This window comes from Phaseolus vulgaris, chromosome 11 (genome assembly GCF_000499845.2).
Source record: "Phaseolus vulgaris cultivar G19833 chromosome 11, P. vulgaris v2.0, whole genome shotgun sequence".
NCBI classification, from domain to species: Eukaryota; Viridiplantae; Streptophyta; class Magnoliopsida; order Fabales; family Fabaceae; genus Phaseolus; species Phaseolus vulgaris.
This window is the reverse complement of record NC_023749.2, coordinates 5,239,502-5,250,344: the sequence shown is the minus strand read 5'-3', so window position 1 is coordinate 5,250,344 and position 10,843 is coordinate 5,239,502. Positions and strand designations below refer to the sequence as shown.

Here is a 10,843-nt window from a genome sequence, read left to right as displayed (position 1 = left end):
TTTAGAATGAGTATTGTTGTTAGTCAATCACAATTATCATTTCAATATTTACCTAAAAAGGATATTTACAGTTACTTTTAGATAATAATAAAAACTCATAAATTTAGTCTGTTGTTTCCTTTTATTCTCATTTAGAAAAAGACAACAAAACACCTAAAAGGAGGGGAAAATACTGATATATACAGGTATTATAGGGCTCTTTGTTAAATGCGAGACGTTGTTTATATGCAGCTATTATTTTATATAAAGAAAAATAATGAATGTGGTGTTTCATTTAAGTAATGGTACCACATGTTAATTTTGAACTCATATGTGCTAGTTTAAGTGAGGTAGTCATGAGATGTGATGAGGTTTAGTTTTTTTTTCTTTTATTTATTGATGAATAATATTTAAATTTCCAATCTAAAAATTATTAAAAAGTTATATAAAATAAATAATAATAATAATAACTTGATGCAGAACCTAAAATTTGGGTTTCTTGAAATACCATTTGTATAATTTGAATCCTCCAGTATTATGCTAATAATATGTGTTAAAGTGACGTATCAATCACCATATCTGTGTCACTTATCATCATTACCATGCCGTATTAATAAAATTTATTAAAAGATTGATAACAGACAAACTAGACTAAAATACAAATAATAATAATAATAATAATATAAAAGACAAAAATTACATAATCATAGGTACCAAAAGTGAAAATCTTATTTATAATACAATATAAATATATATATATTTAATTATATGTAAATACTTTAGTATGTATACATATAAAAATACAAATTTTATGTAAATTTATATAACACAGATTATTTTTAAGTGGACTAAAAAGACACCCTTCTATTTATTTGCACGCAATCAGTATAATAATTTTATTTTAAAAGAAAATTATAAATTATAAATAAACTAAAATAAGATAAATTAGAGTATATACTTACTTGTGTGAAGTTAATTTATTGCTTTAATCAACTAAAGTTAGAAGAAACATTATTAGACTTCTGACAGGTATATTAGGGCTAATTCAATAATAGTGATAAGGAGGAATGGTGTATTAGGATGAGAATATATTATAAAATTTAGTTATTTTAGAACTTTTATACAAATCTCATACATTTATATAATAAGTTTCACAATTCAGTAATTTTGCATTAACAAAAAAAAAAGTGTAACCAAAAGATAAGTAAATATATTTTCTAATAAATATGTAAGATAATTCTTTAGATCATTTCAATTCCAAGGTTATAATGAGACTATTTAATTTATCTTCTCTGGGTCTCATTTTATCATATATCATTTTTTGTGCGCTCCAATTCTAGAGTGTTGTAAGTTTTTTACTCTAATAATAATTTTCTTTAAACATTTTTGGAGAATAGTTTATTTTAAATCAAAAAATTATTTTTTATTCACATGACCTCAAGTCTTGAGTAAGAAGATCATGAATTTAAATTTTATATAATGTTTACATACTCCAATCAAATAGTCTGATTCAAGTCTAAAATTAATAAAACTAAATATGAAATATGACCATTCAGAAGTCCTAGTCCTTCACATTCTAAAATTTTATCGATAATTTGAATCTTACTGGATGATTAACATCTTCACAATCAAATTAAAAATTTTAAACTAAACTTGTTAGAGATCAAAAATTCTAAAATTTTATTGGACGATAATTTGAATTTTATTGGATGATTAACATCTTCACAATCAAATTAAAAAATTTAAACTAAATTGGTTAAAGATAAAAAACATTTAATAATATATATGAATGCAAATATCATCTTATAATTGATTTTATAAATTTAAGTTAGATTTGTTGATTTTATAAATTTAAGTTAAACTTCAGTTTTTATTATTGATATGGTATAAGACTATTTAAAATTTATCCTAACATTTTTTTTTAAACTTATTAAATCATCGAACACTGAACACTCTATGCAACACTTATCAACATTTACAAATATAGTTTATTCTTTTGAATCTTAAACAACACTTATAATTTTGAAATGTAGCTTATTCCTCTACACCACATTTCTAATATTTGTAAACAAATTATTAATGCATTAAGTCATTAATTTATTTTAAACATTATTATTGTAACTTAAAAATTTAGTAAGCCATATAAATTATTATAAGACTATTTATTGATTTTTTACGAAATAAATACATAAATCTATTAAAGACAATTAAATCAATATTAATAAATTGTTGTAATTGAAGTTAACAACATATATGAAACTTGTAACATTAGAAATATAATTAAATGTGCAATGTATGTATATTTGAAAACGTAATTGTACAACTCAAAATATTAAAAACTATAGTTTAATGCTGCCTAGTAAACTTTAAAAATTAAAAGAAATTACAACTAATATCTAACAAAAATATGTAATCTATTTCTATATTTTGTGAATTCTCTTCTCCAAATGATCTTCAACTCCATCATGCAAAAAGATAGAGACAAAAAATATCAAGTCTCCACGTTGCCCGAGCAATGGCTCGAGTCCGCTCGGATCGACATCGGCTTGGGACCGCTCAAATCGACATCCGCTCGCTCAACATCGAACAGGGCCCGCTCAGATCGACATCAGCTCGGGACCGCTCGGATCGACATTGGCTCGAGACCGCTCGGCTCTATATGAGCCTTAGCCCGCTCAGCTCAAAATCGGCCTTGGCCCGAGCGACTCAACATTGGCCTGGGACCAGACGAATCGATATCGATCTGAGCCTGCTCGGCTCGACATCACCCCGGTCATGCTCCGCTCGACATCAACATGGGCCCACTCCTCTCAATATCAACCTTGACCCGCTCCGCTCGATACTGGCCCGGGCCTGGACGTATCGACATCGACCTAGGCCCGCTCGATTCCATATCAGACCCGAAAGACTCAGCTCGACATGGGCATGGACTGACTCGAGTAGACATTGGCCTGGGCCAACTCGGCTCGATAATAGCCCCAGCCGACTCGAGTCAACTCAATATCAACCACTCAGCTCGAACTGGACCAAACTCGACTAAACTTGGACGCAGACCACTCAACATCCTGAGCTCAAACGACTCAACATCGGTCCGGGACCGCTCGACTCGACATCGGCCCGGGCCCGGACGGCTCGACATTGGCCTGAGTCCGCTTGGATCGATATTGGCCTGGGACTGCTCGAATCAACATCGGACAGGGCCCGCTCAAATCGACATCAGCTCGAGACTGCTTGGATCAACATTGTCCCGGGCCCGCTCGGCTCGACATCATCCCAGGCTTGCTCGGCTCGACAACAGCCTAGACCCGCTTGGCTCGACATCGACCCGAGCCCGCTCGGCTCTTTATTAGCTTTAGCCCGCTCAGTTCGAAATCAGCCTTGGCCCGAACGACTCAACATTGGCTTGGGCCCGGACGAATCGACATCAACCTGGGCCCGCTCCTCTCAATATCAACCTTGGCCCGCTCCGCTCAATATTGGCCCGAGCCTGGACGGCTTGACATCGACCTGGGCGTGCTCGACTCCATATCAGACCCGAAAGACTCAGCTCGGCATGGGCATGGACCGGCTTGAGTAGACATCGACCTGGCCCAACTCGGCTCGATATCCACCCCAACCGACTCGAGTCAACTCAATATTCAGCTCGAACTGGACCTAACCCGACTCAACTTGGACGCAGACCAACTCGACTCAACATCGGCTTGGGCCCGGACCACTCAACATCCTGAGCTCAAACGACTCAACATCGGCCCGGGACCACTCGGTCTGTGACCGTTGAGCTCGACATCAGCCCGGTCCCGGGCGACTCAACATTGGCACGGGCCTGGACGACTCGACATTGGCCTAGGACCGCTCGAATCGACATCAGCCTAGGACCGCTCAACATCAGATAGGGCACGCTCAGATCGACATCGGCTCAGGACCGCCCGAATCGACATTGGCCCAAGATCGCTCGGATTGACATTGGCCCAGACCCGCTTGGCTCGACATTGACCCGATCCCGCTTGGCTCTATATCAGCCTTAGACCCACTTAGCTCGAAATTGGCCTTGGCCCGAACGACTCAACATCGACCTAGGCCCAGACGAATCGACATCGATCCGAGCTTACTCTGCTCAACATCGGCCCAAGCCTGCTCAGCTTGACATCACCCCGGGCATGCTCGGCTCGACATCAACCTAGACTCGCTCCTCTCAATATCAACCTTGGCCCACTCCGCTCGATATTAGCTCGGGCCTGGACGGCTCGACATCGACCTGAGCCTGCTCGACTACATATCGGACCCGAAAGACTCAACTCGACATGGGCATGGACCGACTCGAGTAGACATTGGCCTGGGCCAACTCGGCTCAATATTAGCCCCAACCGACTCAAGTCAACTCAATATCAGCCACTCAGCTCGAATTGGCCCAGGGTTTACTTGGCTCGACTTTGGCGTGAAACAACTTGGTCGACTTTGGCCCATACCAACTCGATTCGACTTGGGCCGGATGACTAGGCTTGACATGGGCTTGGGCCGACTTTGCTCAACCTGAGCCCGGATTGTCTTGGCTCAACTTGGATCGAGCCAAGTCAAAATCCAACCCAAAATGCAATTTGGATAATCCAAAAGTATATCGAATCTATATCTAATCCATATCCAATTAAATGGATTGGATTTAAAATCCAAAAATATGGATTTGGATTTGAGATAAATTCATTTAAATGGATTAAAACTAATATGGATTTGGATAATTATGGATTGGATTTTGTAATTTGGATTTCAATATTTCTTAAAGTATCCTATTGTATAGCCAACGTACCTAGTGTCTGAGTTTTCAATTGTAGAAACATATGTTGCACCATATGCATCCTCTAACTTACTTTTCAATGGCCTAGACGTAAATGACCCAGGTCCAGAAAGGGGGTTATCAGAGCCAAAACTTCTAAAGCTCAGATTCATGCATTCTGATGTATGGAGTTGTAGATGATTTGGAATTTGTACAAAAGGATAGTCATCATCTTGTTTTTTCCCATGATCATCTCTCTGTATATTTAACTGCTCTATGCTTGCTGGCACTGATGAAACATTATCCTCAGCTGAAAGAAGAAACCAATTATTAAGACACATGTATGTGTTTTAAGTAAAATTATGAACAGTATGCAAAGAACCCTAATTTCCATTGCCATTATCACCAAAAAGATGACTGCGAGAATGGTAGAAATTTATTTCCATGTAAACCATAAAAAACAGATGTACCTCCTATGTTATCTTCTGATGTACTTTTAGCAGATATAGAAGCATATTCTTTATTGTCTGCATTCTCAATAGAAACGTTCTTCAACTTCATATTCTCCTAATAGACACACTGCAGCACCACCAGAGACACAATACACAACTCAACAAAAAAACAGAATAGCAAATGACACACAAATGAAAAAAAGTGAGTTGAGACCTTAATCTAAGGACAAAACTTACGTACAGTTCCATTAGAGGGTTTCTTGCAGTTCTACAATCAGAATTGAAGCTTCACTTAAAAAATCTATGTTGACCTTTAAACCAAACTTTTATAATGATAATTACCAAAGTGAAACTCTAATTGATACATCCATCAAATACAAATTGATTTTGAAACTGTAAATTAATTTGGAAAGTCTAATTGATACATGCATCAGATACAAATTGATTTTGAAACTGTAAATTGATTTCGAAACTCTAATTGATATATCCATCAGATACAAATTAATAAAATTAAACATTTATAATTCACAATGGGTAAAACTTAAAGTAAATAAGATCACATTTACCGAAAAAGCATCCATAAGAAACAATTGATTTTGAAACTGTACAAGCTTGAGAAATGAAATTTGGATGCAGAGAACATATTATCAAAACAAAACCAGATTCTGAGTATCAGGGAATAGTTGAAAAACATGTTAAACTTAGTGCAGAAAAGAAAGGGTATGTGTAAAGTGCATCTTGATTATTCCAGCATGTTGAATGGAACAACGCATTCAACAAAACACCTAAACACATCTGAAAATCACCTTTCGATCGTCACCCGTTAAAACCTAAAATTGTTTTCTATCCCATTTTCATTGTGAAAACCCTCAAAATAAGTGTTGGGAGATACCTGAATTTGATGTTCCGCACTCCTTCACCTCCAATCTCGCTAAAACTTTGTTTGCCACAGCTTTCAGCTTCCGACAATGAGACGGTGATGGTAAAATTTAAGGTTGCGAATGGAGTGCTGGAAGGAATCGATTGCAAACCAGGGTGGAGTGTGACCGGGATGGAATGTTAGAGAGTGCGTTCTTGAATTTCGTCGTTTGGGAATCAGGATTCTTGCGCTCTTGATTTTCCTTGTTTCGGTTTTGGGGTTCTCGGGTTCTTGATTTTCTTGGTTTGGGAATCGGGTTTTTGAATTTCCTGGTTTGGGAATTTGAGGGAAAAAAGCTAGTTCCCAAAGCAGCAGGAAATTCAAAAAATTCATTCTAATCCCAAACAATGGGATACTGCAATGACCCCAATACGCTTATAGTTGTTTAATGGGCCGAGCCTTGAAGTCCATAAAATACCCTTGGGCCCTCCCTTGTAATAGTGGATGAAAATAATTTCAAGTATCACCACCATAGTTTATATTCCTCCTTTTAAAATAGTAATATATATTTTTCTAAGATTATTTTATAATTTAAAACTTGATTTGTTAGATTTTAAATATATAAAAAATTTCAGGGTGAAAAAGTAGGTGCTGTAGAAATACCTATATGTCATTTGAGATAGTTGTGCAATTTTAGAAAATATTAAGATATAATGCTATATGTTTTTAATGTTTGATTAGGATTAAAATTGAATTTTCACCAGTAACAGTAACGTGTCATGTCAATCACTGATGTTGTCTTTTGTTGAACAAGTTATCCAAATAAAATTCTAACCCAAACTACAACAACATCTAAAAGTGACTCTTCCCACATAATTTTCTTGTTTATGCATAAAATTCAAACTCAATTGCTTAGTTAAAGGAGTCAAATAACCTATTAAGAGAAGCTAAATATCTTTCACTTGAATAAATTATTTCTTTGAGATTACTATATAATGATACGAAATAAATTCAATCTACCTATAAGTATAGAAAAATGAAAGAAAAAACATTATTGGCCCTCTAATTAATTTTTAATATAGTGATACTAATTTGAAAAATATACAGTAGTAACTTGTTTGAGTGTTGTGAACAAGGAGACAGACATAGTAGATCCAACATTTGCATGCAAGAGTATTGGAGACACAAACAAAACCTGTGTGCTTTGAGGAGCCAAGTCGACCATAGCAAACAAGCCAAAGCACATGCTGCTTCAAATCCATTCATGTTTTTTTTTAAGACATAAAATCACAATTCTAATATGTGAAACAAGATTCCGTGTTCAGTTCAAATTATACAAATGAAGTATAATATTTAGGGTTTAACAGTGGGATTAAGTTAGACATAAATATAATTAGTAAAACAAACAAATTTCTTCCAAAATACTAATTATCAACACTTCTTTCAAATTAGTATGACAAACAAATTTCCTAGAAAATATAATTACCAACACTTTTTTCATTTGGTTAATATGGTTATATCACACACATGGTTCCATTCTCAAACTTATTTAATTATTAACGACAACACAATAACTTTTTATTGCAATTGTCCTTGATAAATTTAAAACCATGACTATTTTCAAGTAGTGTAACAAGAAGACAGTGTGGAAGGAGACTGTGTGGTCACATGGTAGCCAACAATACTTGGACTTCAACTTCTAATTCGAAAATGACAATATAATGTCAGCAAATATAATTATATTTTAAGATTATAAAGTAGAAAATAGTTTTGTATAACTTTATTGGTCTTGCTTTAGCAACATTGAATTAATTTGTTCACATCTTGAGCCCTTCACCTAACTCTTTCATTGTGACTATTTTGCTTGTTAAAATCTAAAACTATCTTCTGCAAATCTCTACCCTCCCTCCACTACCTTCTGTGCACTCAGATGTCTATAATTAATATCCCAACCCTTTCTATAGCTGATCATATACCTTTTTCTTTTCACCCCTCATCATGACAAATTCCTACAGATCCAATGACCTTAACTTTTGGTTGGACCTCAATTCACCATGTCTTCTCTCTTCTCCTTCTGCATCAACTCCTCCCATCAATCCGTCATTCTATTTTCCTTCCAATTATCATACCTACACCACTGTCATATCTTCTACTCAGTTCCAATCCTCTCCTCCTCAAACAGAAGCCCTTCCTTTCCTTCATCTCAGACATCAAGAAGAAGAAGCACAATATCTTCAATCTTCATTCAGTGCCATGGAAGTGGACAAGAAAAAGGAAGACCTAAGTACATCCAAGTGCTTGGATGAAGAGGATGCTGTCACAGTGGCTTTACACTTAGGGCTTCCAAGCACTAGTGCATCTGCTGATTCAGCTTCAAGCCTATACTCAGCAGAGGTTTCAGACAAAGAAGAAAAAATCAGTGATGCTTCGGGGCTACTGTCAGATAGAATTAACAAAGGACAATATTGGATCCCTACTTCTGCTCAGATTCTGATTGGTCCAACACAGTTCGCGTGCCCTCTTTGTTTCAAGACGTTCAACAGATACAACAACATGCAGGTTTGTCACCTTTGGTCATTTTGATGATCAATTCCCTCGATAGAGGAGAATAATAAAATAATCAAGACAGTATAATTAAGGATGAATAGAATTATAGAAAGAAAGAGAATATATTTCCTTTTCCCAGCTTTTTCCTGTCTTTCATACTCTCCTATACCCCTACTTTCACAGATCTCGTTTTCAGAAAGTTGTCCCAAAAGAATGAATTCTTCTTAAATTCTATGTATAGTATGACTTCAAGTTTTCACCTCAAATATTTGTCAAAGGAGGAAAATTTATCCCAGAGTGTGTGCATTATAATTTAGGGTTTTCCAGCTAACTTATTACATTTCTTTTCCTTTTATTTGAGCTCCAAACTACTTGATCTATCACCCTTTCTCTGTTAAGAAGATAAAAATGAGATCTCTCACTTCTTCTGGGAAGATAAGTATCCAAATATATGGTTCATGATATCCCTTTTTGCACTACCAAGTTTTTTTTCTCTCTCTCTCTCTAGCATAAGTGTTTTTTTTACGAATATATAAATTATGGGAGTACTTGTTACCCAACCCTTTTACAATCAAAATAGTTTATCAAGTGTAATTAGTTTGTACCATAAAAAACACACCGACAAGGGAGACATAAATTGAAACGACATCAATTGAGTATCACAAAAATGAATATAAATATAATTAACAGTACAAATATTCTCTTGCTGGGCTCCCGAACTTTTTCTTTAACAGGATGCCCTACACTGGCACCTATTTCTTTAATCACAGAGAGCGTGGTTGATGAACAAGTCTTAGAACTTGTTCAAAAGAAGCAGCTCCTAGTTAGCATGTTTGGGTGTTAAGATTTGTAAAGAGAGAAGAGAGTACAAAATTTTCTTTTTCGATAAATATTTCCAAATTTAATGTTTTCTAAATAAAATAAAATAAATTATAGAAATGAACGTTATAAACTTAGCATGTCATTTATTTATTTTATATAATTGTACAAACCTCCTTTCTCACTGAAAGACCTGGCCGACATATGGTAAAGTAATTCAAATTCAAATTCTAAATTTGTACTCAACTACACGAAACAAATTAAAGACCTAGTTTCAAGTTTTTTTTTCTCAATTGGTCAAAACTGGTATTTTATAGTTTATTTCTGTATGCATGAGTGTGTGTGAATAGTTTCTTTGGTCATAACATATTCTTCATTTCCTTTCAATCTAATTACCATTTACATGATAATAATATTGGTGCAAAAATATTCAGATGCATATGTGGGGGCATGGATCTCAATATAGAAAGGGACCAGAATCTCTAAGGGGAACACAACCAACAGCTATGCTAAGGCTCCCTTGCTATTGCTGTGCTCCAGGATGCAAGAACAACATCGACCATCCGAGAGCAAAACCACTCAAAGACTTTAGAACCCTTCAAACACATTACAAGAGAAAGCATGGGACAAAGCCTTTCGTGTGCAGAAAATGTTGCAAAACATTTGCTGTGAGGGGTGATTGGAGAACTCATGAGAAGAACTGTGGGAAACGCTGGTATTGCTCTTGTGGGTCTGATTTCAAGCACAAAAGATCTCTTAAAGATCATATCAAGGCATTTGGATATGAACACACGGCTCATGGAAATGACTGCATGAACCTTGACCAAGATGATGATCAAGCAGGCTCTGAAATCGAACAAGAAAATTAATGCAACTTTTCCAGTTCGCAGTTTATATGATGTCAATCTATGTAACTATTATTGACGGCTTCTCATAACTCATCACCTTTATTAATTCTCTCATTGCCTCTTGGTATTTCATATCAGATGGTAACAAATGCTCCTGTGGTGTCATTTTTTTTTTGTTTTGGCTTAAATTTCTATCTCTCTGTTAACATAAACGAGAAGTAATTTGTATTACATGATTCAATATCCATCGTCTGCCACCAGGATTGTACGTCATTGATTTACCTTATACCAGACAGAATGTTCATTTAAGACAGGCGTACGAGGAGATTTTTCCAAGTTCCAACATATATGTTCTAATCTAGTCGTTAAATAACCTTAATTATAATTGTAACTTTCAAACTCATCTTCGTGAGAGATAGATAAATGTACACTCAAAAATGGGATAGAAGATAAAAAAAACGACAAATATGAAAAACACATAACACAATAAAAAAGATGATGGAAGAAAAAGTAAGTACATTTATATATTTTCAAAAAAGTTAAGAGAAAACCTCTTCTAAATGATACCTGA

General features: G+C 35.3%; 2 protein-coding genes across 4 annotated transcripts; one reads left to right on the top strand and one right to left on the bottom strand.

The window, feature by feature from the left end:
• Window positions 1-2,216: 2,216 nt before the first annotated feature.
• Window positions 2,217-6,483, bottom strand: LOC137825626 (uncharacterized). Of its 3 annotated transcripts, XM_068631353.1 has the most exons (4): window positions 6,092-6,483; window positions 5,437-5,467; window positions 5,218-5,326; window positions 2,217-5,057 (listed from the first exon to the last, which is right to left on the bottom strand). In XM_068631353.1, the coding sequence occupies exons 3-4, from the start codon at window positions 5,306-5,308 to the stop codon at window positions 4,741-4,743; spliced, it is 408 nt and encodes a 135-aa protein (XP_068487454.1). In that variant the 5' UTR covers window positions 5,309-5,326; window positions 5,437-5,467; window positions 6,092-6,483; the 3' UTR covers window positions 2,217-4,740. The 3 variants fall into 3 exon arrangements, with proteins under 3 accessions (XP_068487454.1, XP_068487463.1, XP_068487448.1); XM_068631362.1 differs by lacking the exon at window positions 5,437-5,467 and having other exon boundaries at window positions 5,218-5,314; XM_068631347.1 differs by lacking the exon at window positions 5,437-5,467 and having other exon boundaries at window positions 6,092-6,482.
• Window positions 6,484-7,863: 1,380 nt separating this feature from the next.
• LOC137833329 (zinc finger protein WIP2-like) lies at window positions 7,864-10,430 on the top strand. Its single transcript, XM_068641687.1, has 2 exons — window positions 7,864-8,617; window positions 9,859-10,430. Exons 1-2 carry the CDS (start codon window positions 8,057-8,059, stop codon window positions 10,291-10,293), a joined length of 996 nt encoding a protein of 331 aa, XP_068497788.1. The 5' UTR covers window positions 7,864-8,056; the 3' UTR covers window positions 10,294-10,430.
• The last annotated feature ends 413 nt before the right edge of the window (window positions 10,431-10,843 follow it).